The sequence below is a fragment of the Daktulosphaira vitifoliae genome, unplaced genomic scaffold (assembly GCF_025091365.1).
Source record: "Daktulosphaira vitifoliae isolate Bord-2020 unplaced genomic scaffold, ASM2509136v1 Scaffold_2, whole genome shotgun sequence".
In the NCBI taxonomy this organism is placed as follows: Eukaryota; Metazoa; Arthropoda; class Insecta; order Hemiptera; family Phylloxeridae; genus Daktulosphaira; species Daktulosphaira vitifoliae.
In genome coordinates, this window is record NW_026099573.1 from 30916985 (window position 1) to 30942927 (window position 25943).

The 25943-nt window shown below is 29.7% G+C and overlaps 2 protein-coding genes across 2 annotated transcripts in view; both read left to right on the top strand.

Moving 5' to 3' along the window:
• Window positions 1–13574: 13574 nt before the first annotated feature.
• LOC126897644 (uncharacterized) lies at window positions 13575–16121 on the top strand. Its single transcript, XM_050671407.1, has 2 exons — window positions 13575–13780; window positions 13860–16121. The coding sequence occupies exon 2, from the start codon at window positions 14101–14103 to the stop codon at window positions 15358–15360; it is 1260 nt and encodes a 419-aa protein (XP_050527364.1). The 5' UTR covers window positions 13575–13780; window positions 13860–14100; the 3' UTR covers window positions 15361–16121.
• Window positions 16122–19131: 3010 nt separating this feature from the next.
• Window positions 19132–25943, top strand: part of LOC126898127 (E3 SUMO-protein ligase ZBED1-like) — a 100713-nt gene continuing 93901 nt past the window's right edge. Inside the window, exon 1 of the mRNA XM_050672075.1 lies at window positions 19132–19548. Coding sequence (XP_050528032.1) covers window positions 19249–19548 — 300 coding nt within the window. The 5' untranslated portion in view covers window positions 19132–19248. The remainder of the gene's footprint in view (window positions 19549–25943) is intronic.

Genomic DNA, 25943 nt, shown 5'->3' on the forward strand with positions numbered 1-25943 from the left:
TAGGTTGACGTTAACACGTGTCACAAGAGGGTTGAAAATTCGATCAAAAGGGTAGTTTTTCAGTTATTGTGCTTTATCTCAAAATATATGATTTTTATGTAAAAGTTTACAAGAAAGAAATTATACATATAATTATTTTACACAAAACAGATTATTAGCGAAAAACCCATAAGTCAAATATTTACCTCCTAAATGTCAAAAGTTCCATAAATATTATGTTTACCAGTAAAATTCATATATTTCGGCAATTTAAGTATATACGATGAACCGTTCAAGTTATAAAAAAAAATTTCATGTAAAAGTTATTTGAAATTTAATTTTCTATTAGTTTTGTAGAAAAATAAAATTGTTTTACGTGTTTTCTAGCGAGGTAATAAAGAAAACTTATAAATAACAATCATTTTTCTATGATAATTTAAAAAATAACGATTTTTTTTTTTTTTTTAAACTCAAATAAAATAAGTAAATCAATAATGAAATGCTAAAAAAAATACGAAAAATGATCTTAATGCTCATAAAATATTATAAAATTAAATAATAATAAAGATAATTCTTCTAGTAGTCACAATATAAAAAAAAAAGTGGGGTCGCGGCATAGTGGAGACATTGCATAGTTGAGTCCAGTATAGATTTAATCTGACAGTGATTAAAATATACTATCATAAGAAACGCTTCGATGCAAATTTGTAGATGGTGTTTAATTTTAAAAAATTGATGGATAATTGCAAAAGCAACATCAACTTCTATTAAAATAAAATACAAAACCCATAATTTTAATACAAAAATAGCATATTTTTGAATACGGTAGCCATTTGCGTATAGAAGATAGGTCGTTGTACAAATTTTTTTTTTCATTTTGTAGTACATAAAATAAGCTTTAATTTTATATATGTTTAAAGGACGCAGTATTTCCGGAACATTTTCAAAAATTAAGTTGAAAAAGTTATTTTTTGTAAAAAAAGTTACTATTTTAAATCCCCCCAGTGAGCAGAATAAGTGTTAGATTTTCGAAAAAAATTATATCAAATGAAAGGGAAATATCTAAGAATTCAATACAAAAAAATATTATTTTTATTTGTTCATTTTTGAAAAAGTTATGGCAGTTTTAAGTACAAAAAACATCCCGATAAAATGTAATTTTTATCGCAAACATTACATTTTTTTTTAAATTTTCGACAGCCATTTGCACATAGAAGATAAGATGTCGGGACAAATTTTTTTTTTTCATTTGATAGTATATAACATAACCTTTGATTTGATATATGTTTAAAGGACGCAGTATTTCCGGAACATTTTCAAAAGTTCAGTTGAAAAAGATCTATGTTTTTTACAATATTTTAAGTTTTGAACGCCCCCTATATAAGGGGAAATTGTCCAATTTTAATAAAAAGTATGTCAAATGAAAGATGTACTTATAATGTATTTAGAAAAAAAAAATTTGTGCTGATATATACATTTTTCAAAAAGTTATAGCATTTTTAAGTTGAAAATTTAAAATCGAAAATCGAAAATTTTAACACAAAAATAGTGTTTTTTTAACTACGGCAGCCGTTTAAATGTAGAAAAAAAAGTGTCGGGACAAATTTTTTTTTTTCATTTTATAGTACATAAAATAAGCTTTAATTTGATATATGTTTAAAGGACGCAGTATTTCCGGAACATTTTCAAAAATTAAGTTGAAAAAGTTATTTTTTGTAAAAAAGTTACTATTTTAAATCCCCCCAGTGAGCAGAATAAGTGTTAGATTTTCAAAAAAAATTATATCAAATGAAAGGGAAATATCTAAGGTTTCAATACAAAAAAATATTATTTTTATTTGTTCATTTTTGAAAAAGTTATGGCAGTTTTAAGTACAAAAAACATCCCGATAAAAGGTAATTTTTATCACAAACATTACATTTTTTTTTTAAATTTCGGCAGCCATTTGCACATAGAAGATAGGATGTCGGGACAAATTTTTGTTTTCATTTGATAGTATATAACATAACCTTTGATTTGATATATGTTTAAAGGACGCAGTATTTCCGGAACATTTTCAAAAGTTCAGTTGAAAAAGATCTATGTTTTTTACAATATTTCAAGTTTTGAACGCCCCCTATATAAGGGGAAATTGTCCAATATTAATAAAAAATATGTCAAATAAAAGATGTACTTATAGTGTATTTAGAAAAAAAAAATTTGTGATGATATATACATTTTTCAATANAAAAAAATTTGTGCTGATATATACATTTTTCAAAAAGTTATAGCATTTTTAAGTTGAAAATTTAAAATTTAAAATCGAAAATTTTAACACAAAAATAGTGTTTTTTTAACTACGGCAGCCGTTTAAATGTAGAAGAAAAAGTGTCGGGACAAATTTTTTTTTTTCATTTTATAGTACATAAAAAAAGCTTTAATTTGATATATGTTTGAAGGACGCAGTATTTCCGGAACATTTTCAAAAATTAAGTTGAAAAAGTTAATTTTTGTAAAAAAAATTGCTATTTTAAATCCCCCCCAATGAGCAGGTTAAGTGATAGATTTTCAAAAAAAATGATATCAAATGATAGGTAAATATCTAAGGTTTTAGTATAAAATAAAATTATGTTGATTTGTTGATTTTTCAAAAAGTTATGGAAGTTTTAAGAAAAAAAAGTGAAAAAATTTCGAAAATTAGCGATTTTTAAATTTGTAATTTTTTTGGATATTTCCCCCATTTGCGGGGAACGAGGGAATTTTTTTCAATTTTTAAGGGTAATGTCTTCAACTAGATACGATTTGTGATCTTTTGACGTATTTTTGAAAGAAATCGGTCCAGTGAGAGCTGAGAAAAAGTGGCAACAGACATAAAAAAAAAAAAACACATCATAGTAAAATTAATACCTTCTCCGCTTCGCATCGAAGCTAAAAAATTTTTGTTTTTGACAGGATTATTAATTGTTATTATTCATCAATGAAGTTTTAGTACAATCTCCAAATTGTGATCTATAATCATTAACGGCTTGTAGTAGAAACTGTTTTTGTTCATCATCATTAGTTACTATTTCATTGTATTCTTACATACGTTTTACACCTCTCTCTGCTATATCGTTTGTCACAAGAGGATTAGATAAAACTTTCAAACCATTTTGAAAATCAGGATTTTCAACCTAGCTATGAGGATGAGTTTCCAAAAAATCTATCAAGTTCTTTTTTTTTAAATAGTTTAGTATCATTTAGGTTTATTGTAATTTTTTTTATCTTGTTTTTGTGATGTCTCTCTTGATGCCTCAACCATTTTTAGTTTAATATCTGCCGGTACACTGTCCGGTAAATTTCTGTGTTGCAGCTTTAGATATAAAAGAATCAGGATAATTAATTAAAACTTTTAAGAAACATAAATCATTAAATGCTGATTGTATGGCAATAGATCCCTTAAACCAAGCCTTGACATAAACTTTTACCAAAAATACACAAATATTATGACATGCATGTTCTTCTCGTATTTTAAGCTATTTTCTGAATATGTATATTTTTAACGAATAAATTGCTTTAGACATCCATCTAGCATGATGAAAAACACTAGGGTAGTGAAATTTTACACCATTAAGGGGTGTTGCACCCATAAAAATAACACATAAATTCTTTGTAGTATTTTCTACATTGTTGAATTATTAATGTTTACAATTAAAATTTTTTTACATTATTTTTAGTGTGTACAACTGCATTTTTGATAATTATATCATTGATACTAATATCAAAATTCAACAAATCTAGACTAATCAAATATTCTTTAAATTTTTAAAAATTGATACAACTGGACCAGTTGTACATAAATTAAGTTTAACCTTGAAAACATTTTTTAGTATTAATTCCAAAATATGTCTACGCCATGGTAAATACAAAACATTGCGCTCTAAGAGTTGTTTAAGCAATATACAAGCGTCATTTAAGCGACCTGTATTAGAAGCTGTTGTGTCACAACACAAGGCCTGTATTTTATTTTTTACATTCCAAACTTGTTATAAATCAAAAATTGCATTTATCTGATTCTCTCCAGAATCTTTCTCAATTTTTGGGAACCCAAGTAATTGACTTACTCCCTCAAATGATACCAAGATTGGCAATCGATCAACTTTAGCTCTATTTATAATGCCTGGAAGTAGTTTTCCATCCCAATGCAAGACAAGACTATTTTTATCCAGAAATTTAATTTTTTTTTATTTCATTTACCTTTCTCTCACTAAAAAATAATCTTTCCCGTCGAATAGTTGATCGGTTGATTATTAACTTTGATACGTTATTACCTAATGCTTCAGCAGTAGAAATAATTAAATGCACAGCATCGCGGTCAGATATCTTGCATTGATCTAATGCAGAAAGTAATTTAGGATTCATAAAAGTTATAAATCTTCGTGTTTTTGAAGAATATAATGAACCAGACAAATCATCTTCTGTTTCATATTCTGAGGAACTAAACAAATTTAACTCAACAACATTATGTAAACAAAAAATGATTAATGATAGAAAAATGATTGTTATTTATAAGTTTTCTTTATTACCTCGCTAGAAAACACGTAAAACAATTTTATTTTTCTACAAAACTAATAGAAAATTAAATTTCAAATAACTTTTACATGAAATTTTTTTTTATAACTTGAACGGTTCATCGTATATACTTAAATTGCCGAAATATATGAATTTTACTGGTAAACATAATATTTATGGAACTTTTGACATTTAGGAGGTAAATATTTGACTTATGGGTTTTTCGCTAATAATCTGTTTTGTGTAAAATAATTATATGTATAATTTCTTTCTTGTAAACTTTTACATAAAAATCATATATTTTGAGATAAAGCACAATAACTGAAAAACTACCCTTTTGATCGAATTTTCAACCCTCTTGTGGCACGTGTTAACGTCAACCTATCGGGACCAAATTTTGCACAGATTATTTTTACATGTATTAGAACAATTTTTTGGTGCGCGTAAATCGAATTTTAAAAATTTGTATTTTAAGGACCACCCTACTGCCCATGTTTTTTTCCAGATCATCATCATATCGCAGTTTGTGTTGATTAGGTCCTTAGCTGTTTTTTATGCGGGGTTTCTAGACTAATCGTGTTTTGGTTACATTATCTATAAAATTATTAATGGGCATTTCGTGATAGAAATTTATTTTTGAGAACTCCTCTAATTAATGCGTTTGCTCTGCGAATTGGTGGGGAGGGCCATTGCTATTAATGTTAGGAGCTAGTGAGTAGGTGTCGATTGTATTATACAGAGTGTGCCAGAATAACCTGACGATTTCAAAATTTAATAAAGCGCGAAATAATGGGTAAAATGAAATAAAATGTTTACACAAGGTACAAAATTATATCAATTTTAATTATAAAAAACAACATTACTTAAAAGTTTGCCATCAGCGACTACACAACATTTCAATCTTTCCACCCAATTTTGGGTGAATTTAATGGGTGAGTCATTAAGAGGTCGGCTATTTATACATCATATAATAGGGGTGCTTATACCGAGCGCTAGGCCGTTATTGATTGTTCTTAAATTGCTAGTTTTATCATTCATCATTCATACTTTAAATGATCTATTAGTAAGCATAGTGTTGATTAGCTGTGCGATATTTCAACAGCAAATAGTACGAAGAAGTTTGTATAACAGGTCATGTCTCCAAACGGCGTTTTAAGCAGTTTATAGCCACGCTGAGTAATGCTATTGGGTGGTCGTTTGATTTCCCGGTTTTTACGATAGCATTTATTTTGGATTTTTTAAATTCGACGCAGTACTTAATTCAAGCACATTTTTGTTGGCCAAATATAAAAAAAGAAATCGCCAAGTGGGTCAATATTATTTTTGTAAAATGTCAATGTATCAAAGTAAGTAGACTCATAGTGTCTCCTATAATACCGTATGCACCCACTGAGCGTAGGTTTGGTCATATTAACTTGAACATCGTCGAACCGCTGCCTCCATCGAAGGGAAACAAATACGTAGTAACATATATAGACCGCTTCACCCGCTGAGCGTAGTATTGGCCCGTGGACAATATATCTACCCATACAATCGCTAGTTCGCTCGTCGCAAATTGGATTTCAGGGTTACCTGATCTTATAACGACGGATCAGGGACGACAATTCGAATCCGAACTTTTCGGGGAATTAGCTAACATATTCGGAATACGGCATATACGCACATCACCTTACCACTCTCAGCCAAACGAAATGGTCGAAAGATTCCATCGTACAATGAAAGCTACTTTTCTATGTATTTTTCAATACGAACATTTATTACATTAAGTAGAACCGCTAACAAAAAGCGAGTTCGTTTTTTGTTTACCAAGGGGAGAATTGTGGCTGCCCTCAGTCAGCACCTTATCTTGTCAGTCAGTGTTTCCGTTTTTATTATATTTCTTTCTGTTTCTGTTATATTTTATGAGATAGTGTGTTTCTTATTTCAGTGCAAAGTCTACCAGACCCGGCGAGACTACGCCCGTTACATATTATATGCATGTCGGTTTCGTTTTTTTTTTTTGTATTATTGTTTTTTTTTTTCGTGACGTAATTTGTGATGATTATTAAAATTCAAATTAAAAATGAACTATTCTTATGAAAAAGAACAAGAAAACTTGCTTCGTATGTGGCAAGAATCAGATGACAGTGAACCATTTATTGACGACGGAAATATTCGGAAACAGATGACAACAATGTTGAAATACAATTGGATAATAGTGATAGTGAACAAGATTTCGATTCTTTAGATGAGGACGTTCCTTTGATTCTAACAAAAAAGCCTAAAATAGATGCTTACATTGGTAAGGATAGTAAAAGTTGGTGAAAGAAAAGTTGTCCCACAAAAAATGTAAGAACTAGAAAATCTAATATAATTATTCATTTTCCTGGTGTGAAACCTATTGCTAGAAATGCCAAAACTTCATTTGAGTGCTGGAATTTGTTTTTTTCGGATAATATGTTGAATTGTATTGTTGAAAATACTAATAAAAAAATTCAGCTGAATGCTAATAAATTTTCAAGAACGAGAGATTCTGCAATTACGAATATAGCTGAAATGAAGGCGGTTTTTGGTCTTATTTATTTAGCTGGAATATTACGTGGTGCGCGTCTCAACATGAAAGATTTATGGGACAAAAATTGTGTTGGTATTGAAAGGTTTTGGCTGACAATGTCTTTACAAAGATTTTCATTTTTACATAGAAATTTGCGTTTTGATGACAAGTCGACCAGAACACGCCGGTAAAATTTTGATAATTTAGCTTCAATAAGAAATATATTTGATTCTTTCGTAGAAAATTGTAAAAATTGTTATACAATTAGTAAGTATGCCACTATTGACGAAAAACTTGAAACATTTAGGGGCAGGTGCAAATTCAAGCAAGTTTTAAACAAGTATGGATTGAAAATGTTTGCATTGGTTGATGTGAAAATGAATTATACTGAAAATTTGGAAGTGTATGAAGGTAAACAATCAGACGAACCATACTCAACTTCAAATGATGCAAGCAGCGTTGTTGAGAGACTTATTACACCTATTTCAGCAACTGGCCGCAATGTAACGTGCGATAATTGGTTCTCTTCTTTCCCTTTAATTACTAAACTAAAGAATGAACAAAATTTAACATTCATCGGAATAGTAAGAAAAATAAGAGAGAGTTGCCAAATGAGTTTATCAATATCAAACAGCGTCCAGCACAATCAAGCATATTTGGTTTTCAAGAAAATATAACAATTGTGTCTTATGTTCCTCGAAAGGGAAAAAATGTTATATTAGCCTCAAGATGCATCACGACAATGTAATTGACGAAACAACGGGTGATCAACTCAAACCAGAAATAATCACTTTCAATAATTCGACGAAAGGTGGTGTTGACACGGTGAACAAACTTTGTGCCACTTACAATGTAGCAAGAAATACGCGTCGTTGGCCAATGGTCATATTTTTTGCTGCAATGAATGTGGCCAGAATAAATGCACAAATAATATATGCTACCAATACAAAAAAATTCAATATAGTAAGACGTTTAACCCTGAGGGAATTGGCACTAACACTGACCGAAGACCATTAGAAGCGCCTTTCTCTGATGTCAAATTTGCCAAAAGAAATTCAAGATAGACGCAAAAAAGTAGCAGGAACGAGTACTGAATCTACAGTAACGCCAATGCTGTTAGCAGGAATTCGAAAAAGATGTTTTTTCTGTCGGAAAGATAGCAAAACAAAAAATACTTACAAAACATGTAAAAATTTGTTTGTCTATTTCATGTCAAAGTTTCGTGCCCTATATGTGCTGATGAAGCAAATGATGATTTAAATCGTAAGTTTAAGTCCTTGTTTATTTTAAGGTTAAGTATTTATCTTGTTTTGTCACATTATGTACTCATTTAATAAGTTCTAACAGAATGATAAAATTTATTTTGTGAATTCTACAATATTTCTAAAAAAATTCGATTTGTGAACCAATTAAATAAAAAACAAAATTATAAATGGAATATTTTCTTTATTATGTTACCACATTAAATTATTCAACATTACTTTTATAAATTTCATTATTACATATGCAGTTTTAAGCCATTGAAGTTTACGGGTCTGTCAGATTTGGCGCGACAAATCCCGTTGTTTAAATGCGCGACGACTGGAAGGTTAAAATACATTAACTTGAGTTTTTTTAAATGAGAACACATATTTTGAATTTTTAATTTAAAGTAAATGGCATTTGAATTTATAATATAACTTTGTTCATTTATTAGATATAATCATTTAAAGTTTCAAATTTTTGAGTTAATATACATGTATAATACACAAGGGATTACAATTACAGGTAGCTAATTGTTTTATATGACATCGATATTAGCAGGTACACAGCATTATTATCAATGGTAGTAAGGCACATTGTTGTGAGTTAATAAATACACTAACTGTCAATACAGAAAGTATATCTATTGAAAGTCATAATTGATAATAAAAAATCTGTGACTGTGACAGCAATGTCATAAAAAAACAATTAGCGACCTGTATTCAAAAATTTGAAACTTTAAATGGTTATATCTAATAAACGAATAAAGTTATATTAAAAATTCAAATGCCATTTACTTTAAATTAAAAATTCAAAATATGTGTTCTCATTTAAAAAAACAAGTTAATGTTTTTTAACCTTGAAGGGTTGATAAATATCATGTTTTTCTACATATTACTGTAGTGTTTTTTGAATCAAACAATATATTCCTAATCAAAAATTAAAAATTTTCAATAGTTACTGTGTAAACGAGTGTCTTATCCTTAATGAATCACTCTGTATAAATTGTTATTTCATATGGTATAGATAAATTTACTCTTTTGCTTTGCTAATGGGCGCGCATACGTTATATCCGGTCGTGTAATCATAAAACTGTACTGTTACTGTCAAGATGAATGCTATATACACAATATTCTTTATCAATTTAATTATCGTTCCCTATATGACACATACACTGGCTACCACTGCCAATACATGTATAAATTTAATATTGTTCTATACTTTTATCTTTTTTTTTATACTCTGTAAATTGTTAGGCCGATACCCTCTCCCAAACGTGATCATCGTCGTCGGTGTGTAAAAAGATTGATGTTTCTCTTCCCTTTGAAACACCGTACTTTGCTGTGTGCGTACAGTCAACATTTTTTTTTCGTGTGTGATATTTTTGTTGATGTGCAGTAAATTTCAACACAGCGTCGGCCATTTTCCGGGGCCGAGATCCCCGTCTACGGATGAGTCCTACCCGGGACTGGGTATTGTATTGTTTTTTTATTTAATATAATGTGTTTGAGCCCGATAATAGAATTATCAATTATAGCAGCCATGGATAGATTTGTTTCTCGAAAAGTTCTACCAATCAGACTGTGACACGAACTTCATTGGAGCAGCGAATCATCTTCATCAACTTGTTAATGACCCAGCTAATAGAGATCAAATCACAAAGAATATCCATTGTATATGGCATTTGAACCCCCCCGTGCACCAAACTTTGGTGATCTATGGGAGGCAGCTGTAAAATCTACCAAGTCATTGTTGGTTCGAATAATGGGGTCTCATATTTGGACTTTAGAAAAATTCTTTACTCTTCTGTGTCGAGTAGAAACAGCTTTTAAACTCTAGACCACTCACACCATTGACTTCAGATCCAAATGACTTAGATTGCCTCACTCCTGGTCATTTTATTATTGGTCAAACATTATTAGCAGTGTCTGAAGAGTCAGTTTTGAATAGTCCAGTTGATCTGAGAAACCGTTGGAAGCTCTTACCACAAACATTTCAATTTTTCTGGTGAAGATAGTCTTTTGAATATTTGAGTACACTCCAAGCTCGTGGATGTTGGTCAAAAGCTCAAGAAAATGTTAAATTGGGTGCAATGGTGGTACTGAAGGATAATAGCTTGCCCCCATTAAAATGGAGATTGAGTCGGATAAGTGAGCCACTACCTGGAAGTGGTAGTGTGGTACGCGTTGTCAGGGTGCTCACCAAGCAGGGAGTAATTGTTAGGCCAGTAGTTAAACTAGTTTTATTACCTACCAATTAAATTCGAAACCATTAATTTAATTTTTTATTTAGCTTAATTAGCATTTAAAAAGAAAAAAAAATTTTTATAAGACCCCTTGCTTTATATTTAACTAAGCTCCTAGTTAAATACTTACTCTGTATAGTCCTAATTATTCATAAATATTTATTTTATCTTTGTGCCTTACACTTTAAAATTATTGAAATATTAAATTGTTCCTATTATGATTTTTTTTAATATTGTTTTTTGTATGTTGCAGTCTTAAATATTATATAATGTTTGTATCCCCCCCCTGAAACTCTCATCTGGTGTGTGAAAACTTCTCAACAACTTCAACTGTCTCTACAAGTGAATTATAGTCCAAGCTCAAATACTGTTGTAACTGGGACTTCCAAGGGGGAGTATGCTTGAGCCCGATAAAAGAATTATCAATCTAGTACATGTTCACCACTAGTTGGTAATACTGGATATGTTGCATACTCACTTGTACCGTTGTTATCGCTGCTGTTGCTGTTATCGGTACATTTTAACGTTTCTGTGGTTTTAAAATATGTGTGAGTGTTCTCTCTAACCTGCAAGCTCATGCATTGTTTTAACGCGCTCTACGTACTACTACACACCATAGATATTTAATATGTAAGCTCATACAATGTGGTTGCTCTGCTCACAATTGTGCTCTCAAATAACACCCACATTGTTGCTGTGAAGAATGTAGACATTATTCTACAGTTTTAAAGTACTACGGTCTCATGCAGAGGATTCTATGGAACAAAGAATGTTCATCAGTAGAGCTCGGAAGTTCTTGCATTAAAAATCGTTGAAAATTGATTGCATTATTACAGAAAAAAATACCCAAAATTGCACTTAAAAATTGCGCTTAAAAATTTTTGATTAATAGTTTTTAGCTATAACATTTTACTTTTAAGAATTACAAATTTTGTAGTATGAAATAGCCTTATTTATTTAAATAACAATAGATACAGTTAAAAATAAAATGTAACACACTTATAAATCAAACAGGTTTCGTTCGGTATTTCAGGAACCTGCAAGAAATTTTATAAAATTAAAAACAATTAATTTTATTATTTAATAAAAATTTGGGTACCTTAAAAATCATTGCACTGCACGATAAAGGATTTCTTCAGGTTCTCAAATTCGAAAGATCTATTTGAAGACAATAAGTTCTTATATATTGAAAAACTGCGATCCACGTCGACATAGGTTATGGGTGCATATTTAAAATACACCGAATCTTGAATGGATAAATCTTCTGGCAATTGATTTGCCCCAATTTTTTCGCCAGATATTATGTTTGATACTTCTTGTAAAACTTTATATCCTGTATTTTTGTCAAGAACGTTTTTAATGTAATTTAAATTTCTCATTAATTAACTTGCCTGTTATTCCTGACACTGAACTTAATTTGTCACAAACGTTTTTAACAATTTCAATGCTTGTCGCCAAAGGAAGTCCTTGAGTTTCTAATTTAACTATGGTGTCAGGTAAATATCCATAGTTTGAGTGAATAAAAACTAAATCTGTTTCCAAAGATGGATCATCTAATATTTTTTGAGTTTCTTTTATTGAAATCGCGTCATTTGGATTGAGCTGTAATATGATATTTTTTATTTCATTAAAATATTCACAGTAATATGAGACTGATTTTACCCATGTACCCCAACGAGTTATAATAGGCTGGGGAGGTAATGGTATTGTCGGAACTTTATTTTTGAAAAATAATACACGAGATGGACATTTTAAATATATTTGTTTTACCTTGGCGATCAATTTGTCAACATTTGAAAATCGTTCTCTTATTTCCTCAGCAACTTTATGTACACCATGTGCTACGCACGTTATATGCACCATCTTAGAATAGAGCACTCCAATTGATTTTCCTGCCTTGATCATGTACGGCGCTGCATCACTGACGAAGAGCAATATGTCATCATGGCGTATACCATCAGGCCAAAGAAGAAACTTCTACAGATACTCGAATTTCACAAAACTTACAAAAAAGAGTTGACTCATCACTCGAAAATACATTTTTCCCGAACTCATTGACGTATTTCGATAATACACTAAACACTGATTGCTTATTTTTCGGCATTTTTGACGTCAATACGAAATAATAAGACTCAAACATAAACCACGAAGAAACACGAGACGACACTTAACGACTGAACACTGAAGACGTGAAGACTTAACTAAAATTCTATAATAAACTTAAAACTACAGTAGTACAATCTACAAATCTTTATGTACCGTCGTTCGTCATATTTACCCCAATATTGTCTTATCGCATTTCCGGTCAGCCACGGTGATTTACGGAAATCCCGAAATAATAATCAATAGGCGCACTTGAATATTTTAACATACCTCTTACCTTTAAAAAAAAATTAAATTATATTATTCACAATTTATAAGTATATAAAATGTATAATAAATGTACAATAAATGAGAAAAATCAATAAAATTGCAATTAAATAGAAAAAAATTATCAAAATTGAAAAAATGGCAAAAAGTTGCACTAAAAACTTTTATATATAAAATAGTACTCACATGAGATGAATTTAAAACCTATTTAAAAAAGATATATTATACCTACCATGTCGCCATCATATATATGAGTTAGTTTTACGTGGTGTTTTTGAAACAAGGCTACCTCAACTAACTTATAGCCCAGATATTCCTATATTTAAAAATTTCAAGAAGAATTGGGAGAAATTTGAATTTTCTAATATTGCAACTGGAATAGAAGACGTGGAGTGTTGTTCGGCACTCGAAAACGTCCGAAATAATATTCTACAGATTTTGCGAAATATGTTAGAAATCAAACATTATAGAAACGATTACAAAGAGTTGCTTAAGCTTTCTATAATATTTTTAAATGTTGACTTAGACAAAAAAATAAAAATACATCTTCCTAGAGCTATGCATGAGTAGAACAATTTACTATTTAAAAATTTATTTATACCGCGAACAATACTTAATATCAACTTGTGATATGAACGCTATTCGTGATATATGTATTTTTATTATAAAACCTTCACTAAACCGAATACACACTAGTACGAAATTCGATAAGCTAGAAACGTTCCGTTTATGTTTCCCTCCATGCACGTAAAATTGATAACAAACATGTACTATTTCTTATCAAAAAAAAAAAGTAAAATACAAACTCACTGTTTATAATGAAATAATTTGTTTACTTACACATTTAAATTGTTCAAGCTAGTTGTCTGTAGTCGAAACTTGTAAGTATAATAATTTTAAATTCATTATTTTTTTTTTTATTATACATTTTGTAAAATGTCTCTTTTTTCGGGTGAATAGAAACAATCATGGGCCGTATTAGAAAAAGAGATCCAAGAGCCAAAAATTATAAGATTCTCAATCAAAATGATTTAGAATCGGCCATTCGCTGCATAAAGACACGACAAATGACCTATAGAGAAGCTAGTGAAGTATATGGTATACATTATTCAGTACTTTTCCGCCATGTCAAAAATCCAAACATGAAGGCACAAGGTGGACAAACAGCACTTTCCACTGAAGAAGAAAATCATATAGTATCATGCCTGTTTGTAAAGTAATTACAAAGCGTGAATCGAAATACCCTGAACAGATTATGAATAACAGTAAAGCTTCTACTTCAGTAATGTTTGCTGCTGCAGCTAATGGAGAACTCCTACCTCCATATGTTGTATATAGATCAAAACATATATATGATACATGGAAAATTGGTGGTCCTAAACATACCCGTTTTAATCGAACAAAATCTGGTTGGTTTGACAGTTTTTGTTTTGACGATTGGATTAAAACAATTGCTATTCCATATCTATCCAAACTTTCTGGGACAAAAATATTAATTGGAGATAATTTGTCAAGTCATCTTTCCACTGAATCAATTAAAATTTGCCAAAAATATAATATTAAGTTTGTATTCCTACCTACCAATTCCACCCATTTAACTCAACCGCTTGACGTGGCCTTTTTTAGACCACTGAAAATGCACTGGAGAAGTATTTTAGAAAATTTGAAAAAAACTGATGGTGCTCATGAAATATGTATTCCTAAGGATCGTTTTCCTATGTTATTGAAACGACTTATACTAAAACTCAATGAAAATGGTGTAAATAATATTAAAGCTGGTTTTAATAAATGTGGTATTGTGCCATTTAACAGAGAAAGAGTCCTAACTATGTTGCCGTATTATAGCTGTGATGTTAATCAAAGTGGAGATAGCATAAATAATTCAGTTTTAGAGTTCTTAAAAAGTATGAGGTCAAGTAACAGTACACCAAGAAAAACTAAAAAAAGATTACAGGTAGAACCAGGGAAAAGTGTTGAAACTGTGTCAGATACTGATAGTGACTCAGAACTAATAACAGAATTACCTCATGAAAGTTCATCAGATGCAGACGAACCTGAAATGTCATTAAGTAATGTTCTCCATACTACTTCAGAACCTCAAGTAGTGAAACATGGCATAACATTTAAAAATGTAATCCTTATAGACAAAGAAAATGAAGTAAACGTTGATGACTGGGTATTAGTATCTTTCCAAGTCGAGAATCTCAAGCAATCATCTAGTAAAGATATGGTATACGTGTATTATATTGGACAAATCATTAAACAATTAGATGGATCTACATTTGAAGGTACATTTTTAAGAAGTAAGACCACAAAACTGTTTAAATGCTTTGTGTATGGGTTTCCAAATGTTAAAGATATTTGTGAGTTTGATAGATCCCAAATTATTGGAAAAATGCCAAAAACAGTACCATATTGCAGAGGGCTTTTCAAGTTCAATTTTAACTGTAACTCCATATAGTCTTCTAATCATTTACTTTTAACAATTTATAGATGAAAGTATTAACTACCTAATTAATTATGTTTGTTGCCTACTGTATAATATAAAAAAAGTAAATCCAAAGACTGGAAATTATTTGACTAAAATGTTAATTTTATTTTTATTTTTTATATGATGTATTTATATACATTTTGTTACATTTAAATTTATTATGATTTGTGATAAGTTAATCCAAAGACTGGAAATTAAAAGACTAAATGTTAATTTTATTTTTTATATGATGTATTTATATACATTTTGTTACATTTAAATTTATTATGATTTGTGATAAGTTAATCCAAAGACTGGAAATTAAAAGACTATAATGTTAATTTTATTTTTATTTTTTCATATGATGTATGACTAAAATGTTATGACAAGGTGTTATTTTTATTTTGTTTTTTTAATATTTATTGATACAGTTGGTTAATGTTGTTGTATTTAAATAAAAAAAAAAAAGTTGAATGGTAAAAGTTGTGTACAATTTTTAAAAAATATCAATAATTGTTTCTATTCAACAGCCTGTTGATATAATAGAAAAATGTATGAAAAAGTCATAAATATTTCTATTGTCACCAACTGTCGGGTCAATAGAAACAGAGCACTTAAGAAAATATATACAATTATTTATTGAAACTAAAAATTTTTTAATCGACAGTTTTAGAGTACTCGACAAGACCAGTATTTTGATGTACTAATCAACTTTGTAGCTCAAATAGATAAGTTTTTATGATACTTCAAAGTTCAAAAGTGTTTCTATTCACCCGGTTTTACGGTATTCGATATTATTTAAAAGCCTGGTTTAGCTGTACTGAAGCGGCTAAAGCTCCAGCTAACGATTTAAATGTTATAAAAACTTTAAAATTGTATGAAAAAGAACAGCCGATCATTTCGAAAAAAGCTATAAACAAAATTTGCAACCACTTATGGTATTTAACCGAGGAAACTGCTACTCTAGCATTTTTTGATGATACGCTGCACATGATATTAAAAAATTGGATCCACTTCATTGGAATGCTAATGATAGCTATTTACTTGCAAGATAAATTGTTAATTCATTAAATGTTGTGAATAACTTGGCAGAGAGAGCAGTAAAGCTCATGGAAGAATATCATGGCACTTTAACTGCTAACGATGAAAGGTTGAATTACTATTGCGTTGTGTCAAAAATAGAGATGGAAAGTTTAGTTCATTTCTGTGAATAGTTCAAATGAACTATTCTTAAGTTCACGTAGTTCACTAATTTTATTGATCATACTGATATTGTTTGGCAATGAACTATTCGTTTTATCACTATTAGTACAGCAGTACAGTTCAGTAGTAGTTCACATTACTTACGGGCAATTAAATTATAAACTTACCTTAAATCCCATAAAAAGTGGATGTGTATATAACAATTATCAATATAATTATTATTTAATTGAGTTGATTATATTATAATATAACCCCTGATCTACTCAGATTCTGATAGCAGAAGCCCTGGTACTATTTAAACATTAAGATGCCATAAGTAAAAAACATCGAAAATAATTTTATTTATCTTGTTGTTTGGTCATTTTTACATAATATATATTATACACATATACAGTATACACGTTGGAATTATGTTTTACAAAAGATATAAAAGAAAAAACCATTCTGGTTATACCTAATTATTGTGATTGTTTTATAAATTAATGTAGAATATTCTATCAATCAATATTAAAAACCTCTAATTAGATCATATGTTGTGAATCTAATGCTCAAATAAAGATGAAATTATTGACAACTTAGATTCATCAATTCAATAATTAATAGATATTAATTATAAAAATTAAAATGTTGGTACTTTCAAATTTCAAGATTATCTAAATACAGAGGCCAATTGAGTGATTGCAGAAATATTGATTTTATTTTTATTCGAAGAACTATTTAGTACCAGATATTAATTTTAGATTTATTCTTTATATAAAGTGGATACTGGATGGATACATAGGTACTTAAACATAATGGACAAACTATTATTATTATTATGTATAAATATACTTCTTTTTTGTTTATTTTACATTATATATTTATGTATTGACACGGCCACGGCGTTGTCACACGTTGACACCCCGCGGTCGTGTCAGCTCCTTCTCAGCCACCGCTTAACTGTAAACCGGACCGTCACACACACGCGTTATCGTCGTGGTGTAAAGTCCAACAAATGCCTAGCGTCGTATACCCCGCCGCAATAATACGTCCAGTCAGTCATCTTCGTGACATCTATCTCTGTACTTACGCCGCCCGTCAAAAAATTCAACCGCAACCATCCAGTGCGACTTTGTCAATAATATTATTATTGTTAATTTTGGTTATTTTTCTTGTTCGATTTTATTATTTCTTTTGTTTTGTGCAACAATTTACTCGATTAAACGGCTTTACGCCATCCATACAACGAGCTGGCCGTTTGATTGTTTTTATTCTTTGATTACGACGTTAGTCGCTACAGTACCTAGCTAATACTATTACAATGGTGAATAATCTAATACAGATAGAAATGACAAAGAGGAATCTTAAAAAGTTAAATTAAATATATACATAATTTTTAAAATTATTTTAATTACTTTTGTATAGCATTAATTTTTGTTTATTTGTATTCATTAAATAATAAATACATCTAATGTTATTACATGTGTTATTTATTTAATGTTACATCTCTATTTTTATTAATTTGTGTGATAACAATTTAAAGATGATCAAATTGGTCTCTTGCTAAATTTTAATTTCAAATAAGTCAAGAGATTTAAACAAGTATAAAAAAAATATGGTTTACACATATGATGATATTAATGTAATAATAATAATAAGAGAATAGAACTTGAACAAACAATAATACAACTGATTATAATTTCTTGTAAAATAACCTGAATAGACATGTCAGTTCCTGAGTAAAAACTTTATCCAAGTATAGCTAATCTAATACCTATACATTAATGTATACACCAATAATTATTAGTAATCTTGCATTTGCAATTTGCATTTAACTATGAACTGTGTTTATTTCTTTAAGCTTAGTGAGTTTTTAAAATTTGAGTATTTTTAATTAAATATACCTAATTTAAAATTTAAAAGTAAATTTGATAAATTCTTTATAATGGCCCCACGTAAAAAGAGTGATATGTGGAATCACTTTACTGAGTTGGAAAATAGTAAAGCCAAATGTGGGTATTGCAGTAAAATATTGAGCATTGCTGGTGGATCTTTTGGTAATTTGAGTCGTCATATAAAAACAGTACATTCTGCTGTACTTATTTCAAAAGTTACTGTAAATAGCGATGACAATTTTGTGGACGATCCTACAAATCATGGTATTTTTGATAATTATTTTTTTATTTTATTTTTCTTTTATCAATTTAAATGTACATNATTTTATTTTTCTTTCATCAATTTAAATGTATATATTTGAATTAAAACTCTTTGTTATTTTGTATGAATAAATGAGTAGGTTCATCATTTGAAACATTAAATGTTCCTGATACTAGTGTAAGTAATGCGAGCCAACCTACTAGATCCACTAATATTAATTGTACTCAAAGCAGCATTATGCATTTTATGCAGAATAAAAAATCTATGACAGTCAGTAGATCAAAGCAGATTGATGAGCAAGTTACAAAAATGATTGTTAAAGGGTAACTACATATTTTTATTTTATTCATATTAAAAGTATAAATACAATTTTTATATAATATATACATGTATATGTTTTATAGAAGTTTTGTTACTGGTGCAAATAAGGTTATATTAGCTTAATACATTACAACACCACTATTTTAATATTTTGTTTTATAATATAGATACTATGCGTTTTCTATAGTAGACGATAAGGAATTTAGAAATTTATTAAAAATGTTAAACCCTGCATATGAGATTCCTTGCCGCCAGACTGTGTCAAAAAATCTAATTCCAAGATTATACAATTCCACTTTAGAAGTCTTGAAAAAAAAAGTTGAAAATGCTAATGCAGTGTCATTAACAACAGATGGATGGACTTGTATTAATAATAGGAGCTATATTGCAGTTACAGCTCATTTTATTAATGATGAAGGTAAAATGTGTTCTGTCTGTCTTGGTTGTGAACATTTTGACCAACGACACTCATCAGATAATATAGCTGCCCATTTAAAAAAATTAGCAATTGAATGGAAGGTTAATAATAAAATTGTAGCCATTGTTACTGACAATGCTGCAAATATTACTGCTGCTGTACGTCAGTTGCATTATCGGCATTTAGGATGTTTTGCTCATTCTGTAAATCTCATTGTTCAACACTCACTTGAGAATATTGCAGTAATGGTAGCTAAAGTAAAAAAAATAGTTGAGTATTTTAAACGAAGCAGTAATGCTTTGGCAAAACTTAATTCCACATTAACTCAAATGGGCCTACCAATATTAAAATTAAGACAAGACTGCGTAACCAGATGAAATTCGACATTTGATATGCTGAAGAGAATTGTTTCCATGAAAGATGCTGTAATTTCAACATTAGCCGTTTTACAAACTGATATTGAAGTTTTGACCCCGGTAGAATGGGATATAGCTGATAAGGCCATAGACGTATTACAAATTTTTAATGAAGTCACAATTGAAGTGAGCTCTGAAAAAACAGTGTCAATTTCCAAATTAATAGTTTTAGTTAGTTCTATGTCCCAAACTATGGAAACTTACGTTAATAACATACATTTGCCTAATGAAGTTCACCAAATAGCAATATCACTAAATAATCAGTTGAGGAAAAGGTTGAGCGATATTGAAGAAAATGAACTTATTGCTCAAGCCTCAATTCTAGATCCTAGATTTAAGAAATATGGTTTTTCAAACGATGATAAATTTAAAAATGCATATTCACTTTTGAGAACACGTATAGGAAGTATTCGCTTACCATAAAGTTCATTTGACAATACTGAACAAACACCTTCTACATCTACATCAATTCCATCTCCTCCAGTATTTCTGTTATGGAAAATCTATGAAGAAAAAGTAGAAAAATACAGAACTACTAAGTCATTAACAGCATCCGGAATTATAGAGTTGGATAAATATATGCAAGAACCATTAATAGAACGTCAAGATGACCCTTTGAAATGGTGGCATGAACGAAAACATATATATCCTTATCTACATACATTTGTTATGAAGCGCCTTTGTGTGACTGCAACTAGTACTCCTTGCGAAAGGTTATTTTCAGAAGCTGGTCAGATTATTACTTTAAAAAGGAACCGCCTGGATACAAAAAAAGCATCACAACTAATATTTTTGCATAATAACTTAGAATAAACAACTACTTAATTTTGTTATTGTATTCTTTAAGTATTTTAAAATAAGAAGTTTTATTAATTAAAGAACATTTAAAAGTTAGAAACTAGGTATTTACAAAATTTACTTGATTGGTATCCACTATCCAAAATTAAATTTTTCTTAGAGTAGGTAGTTAAACAGCGAGGACTAACTTGTGGAGGTTATGTAATATACACGATGAAAATAAAAGTTTATCAAAATTGTAGTTGAACATCATAAACTAAGAAAAAATTATTATCAGTACCCTCATGGCTCATGTTATCATTGTCACCTAATTCAAGGTGGATATATTGACCAGTAGTCATACGTTAAATCAGAAATCTGATCTAATATTTGTACATTGTATGAATTTATTTTATTGTTAAACTGTTAAGAACCGTGTAACATTTTAACAATATAATTTATTTGTTATCTAATTCTAAACAGCTGTTTACCATTTACAGGATTTCGAACTACGAACCACAGAGAATTTTGAAAGAAGTTCGCGAACTATTTCATTTATACATTGCTACCAATTTCTTTCGAACTGTGAACTGTTAAGTTACAGGTACTGAAACAGTTCAGAATAGTTCATCAAAGTGAATAGTTCAAATGAACTATTCGTTCACGAACTTAACATCTCTAGTCAAAAAACACAGACGACTTTACCCTAATTGAAACAAAGACACATTAAAAAACGATTTTGAATCATAATATTTAGCGTAATTACTATATTACTCAACATTTTTTGAAATAAAATTATACATAGAATTATTTTATCTGTAACAATGAAACGAACTGTCAAATAAAAAATAAGTTAATAACCATTTGTATAGAAAACTTTATTTTAAACAATTTTTGCATGAAATATTAAGCTTTATCATAAAATGCTCGCCAGATAAGACAAAATATTTGTAAATATCCCAATTTCGGTAATATCAACAAATAATACATTTTTTATAATTTTTATGGAAAAATAATTGATTTAGAAGAAAATTTGTAAGAATATAAATTATGTTAAACAATTAGGTCTACAATTTAGCTTCAATAATTTTTTTTGTGGTAGCACAATATTCGCAAGTTAATTGCAAAAGACTAAAAAACTACCTCTTTCGGTCGATTTTCAACCACAAGTCGGCACGGGCAATAGTTGTCTGATCGACCTGAAATTATTTAAGGGTACTTATTACATGTATACACAAAAATTTGATGGGTAAGAGTTAGGACTTTTCAACATTTTAAAAATAAGGGACACCCTAATATATATGTATATATGTATTAAGTTTACATGACACACCACTGACCAATAACCTTGTACTTATCAATTATAGCTAAAAATATATACATAGTATACATTTCATAAAAGAATAAATTTTAACAGAAAAGGCTCAAAATATTATGCATCATTTTCAGTAGAGAAGGACTTCCAACAATTGTCTAGATCAGTGGTCGGCAACCTTTTTTAATTCTCGGGCCACATTTACAAATTAAAAAGAGTTCGCGGGCCAGATAAAAAAAAAAAATTTATAATTACATTATTTATTATGCAAAAAAATACTATCTAAAACTTAAAATAATAATATGACTTATATAAAATACCCGTACCAAAAACGCAACGTTCAATTATATTTATACAAAATTATATTCAATTAAATTAGTCGATTTAGAATTTAAAGCGGGCCGTATTCAATAGCCACGCGGGCCGGATTCGGCCCGCGGGACGCCGGTTGCCGACCACTGGTCTAGATCATCTATAGCCACCTTTAAATGTTTGTATTGATTAAGGTCTTCTTTTACACCCACAGCCAAATTATAAATGCAGTGAATATGAGCAGCAGCAGCATCTCTTTTAGCTGTAGCAGGCTGCTTAGCTCTTAAATCTCTTTTGTCATCAGCCATGATAAATAATAAAATTTGAAAAATAAAAAAATTATAAAATAATAAACCACTAAGAGGAATTTTGATGATTATAAATCAATAAAGACTATATAGAAAAGTAGAACCAATCAAAATTACTTAAATCTCTAAAGTGACTAAACAATCACATTAAAAAAATCAAAAACAAAAATTAACCAATTAAGGCAAAACCAACAAATTATTCAAACAATAAAAACCAAACTAATTAATCAAATCAAACAAATTATAATGACCAAATAATGTAAAATGGCTCAAGAGTGATCCAACAATAAATTGTGCGAGCAACGCTCAAAGCACTTACCAGGCAAAACACGTTTCTTTAAATCATAAACCTAACTAAATTAAAACATAAAGTTAACATATAAATAGATAATAAAAGTAATTAATACTTCACTGTTCAATTAAGATTAATAATAAAAAATTATATGTATGCTTCCCTTACAATTAGAGTCAAATATTTAACACCACAAACCTTTTAATGTTTAGTTTGTGACGTAAAAAATTGACCTATCATTAATAGTACTATTTAACACATTAGTTAATTAAATTAGTTATTGTGAACATCATATAATTAAGTGTAACTGCTCGGCAATTGGTAATGCGGTGTTATTGTCTAGATAGTATTAATTTCGTGGTGAATAAAAACTAATTTTGAACATTATAATTCAGTAATAACATAATTAAATTTTCCTAAGTAATGCAGTCGCACATTCCCTTTTTCTATTTTATCTATTGTACAATCGTTCATTACAAATTATCATTGTGATAACAAAACGCCCAGCTGACCACTACAGTACTGTCAATCATTCAACCGGTCCCAGGTGTCTGTCAACGAGGCATGCACTGATGTCGGCGTTTGTTTCCCCTTCCGGTCCATGTGTGTCGTCGCCGTCCAGTGGTCTGGCCGTTTTGTTCAAATGTGTTTTGCCCGGTCGTTTATATTCTGTCTCCAGCCTTCTACTTAATATTTATTTTTGCGTATATTGAAGATCTCATGGCTGCCTAACTGTTACTTTTGGCCCTGGCGATCGAGCCATGGGTGAAGATTCATTTGTTGGCTACGGCCTGGACGTCATGATAATATAATTTGGTAACTTTGTACAGCATTCCCGTTTTTCTTTATTTTTGTCCAATTCATTGTTTCCTCTATTCGTGCATTGTCACGAGGTTTCTTTAAAAATGACATTAATATAATGTAAATATTTTAATATGATTATTCTATCTGATTTCTTGGCATATTTGCTCATTGACTATTGGTAAATTATTGTAAAATATCACTTTCGTCCATTCTATCATTATTTTTGTTATGTTGAGTGTAATAAAACCTCACATGTGTTGGACCAATCTAGACGTGCTTAACAGTCTCAAGGCTCGGTATAAAAGGCCTAGATCCATATTGACCAATGTCAGGTTCTTAGTTTGAGCATTATTGCAATGATAACCATGTTATTTTATTGAATATTGGAAACTACGATCCTGTCCCTTGGTCAAATCGAACATAGTCAATACAGCAGTGTCAGAGATTATTTTCTCCCTCATGTCCCTTTTATTGTATTTGTCCTTAAGCTCATTTAATAATTTGTAATAATTTTAACAATGACTTGAAATATGTTATATAAAAGAATTTGTAATTTTATTTTATTTTGAACATTTGTAACTGACATTTATTTTATTGTACTTTGGGCATCATTATTTTATTTAAACTCATTATATAAAATAGAACATCATCGCCTATACTACTTGTCTAACAGTTTTTAATTCCTTTTTCCCTAGAGTTAAGGTCAAAACTTAGTAAATTAAAACAACAAATGTGTCAGTTATATTTAAAATTCCACTATGCTCCGGTCTGGTAGAGCCTCGGCTAGTGGTGAATCCAACTTTGTTTGGGTTTATGTGTTTCATCAGTGATAACCTCACGGTTAGTTATCGGTGAACGTCACAAGTTTCAATTTAAAGAGCTAACACAAAAAAAAATAAATATTTTTTCTAACTGTAGAGCAACAAAAAAAGCAGCTTTATGATCTATCATAAGTAGTATAACGGTATTTTGCATTTAAATTAAGTATGCCCTTATTTAAATCGCATATCTAAGAAATTATTAAAGTACTGAGAGGTGATGACTTAGGCCACGCAACGTATTGTGGAGTTTCTACCCTCATATCTTCCTTACCACTTAGACGAGGGTTTTGATCACAAAAAAAAAACAACACCCGGATCATAAGTCGATTTAAAAAAAAAAAATAAGCAATAAGTAAACCAAATAATATTAAATTAAATAATATACACTATGACGAAACAAAATGGATCGTCGAATAAAACAAAATATATATATACTAAAATATAAAGTATTGTTGTAAACTATAATATTCTGGTACTTTGTAAATAAAACAAAATGTTAAAAAAATAAGATACACGTGAATATTGAAGATATTCATGCAATAAAAAGATTTTTGTTGATTAAGAATATTAAGTGAACTTTATTAAATTATAACAGTTAAGTTAATAGTGGACAAAACCGGAAGGCAAAAACCATTCTGAAAATGAAGGGACAAGAGAGAAAAGTCCCCTAAATTAACCTACTATACTTCTTTTTTTCCTCGCCTTAATCCCACTTTACACGATCTCCCACATCAGACGTCCTCATATCGCATTTAATAACATCCCTACATCTGTTTTTGATCTTACTCTACCTCTTCTTCCTTCAACATTTATTTCTATAACTGTTCTTACAGCTTCCGGTTCTTTTCTTCTCATAACATGACCAAACCATCTAAGTCTATTTTCTCTCATCTTCTCCACGATTGACGCTACACCAATACTCCTTCTTATATGCTCGTCCCTTATACTATCTTCTCTAGTCACTCCACTCATCCATCTTAGCATTTACATCTCTTTGGTTATCAACCGCAAACATTCTGAACCATTGTGATGAACAGTGGTTCAACACTCTGATGAATACATCAGCGATGTTTGAAATATACTGTTATTTATCATTTCTTATCATTTTTCAACTTAACAGTGATATAATTTTTTTTAAATACGATCATTTAGATATGTTAAATACAACTAATCTTCGATGATTAAAATTAATTAACCACAACTACTAAGTACAAATTTTGTTAACTATTATACGTATATTATACACCGAAAACCTCCGTCCAACGACCTCACGCAGGAAGCGTCGCCGAACAACAACAAACTGATTATGATTTTTTTACAATAACTGATATAAAATTACTTTAAATAAACAAAATTATCACATAGATTTAACACTCGGCCAATTTTGACTTATTGCATGACCTCATGCAACTTACACTCAAAAATAAAAGATATTTATATATAAAAAAATA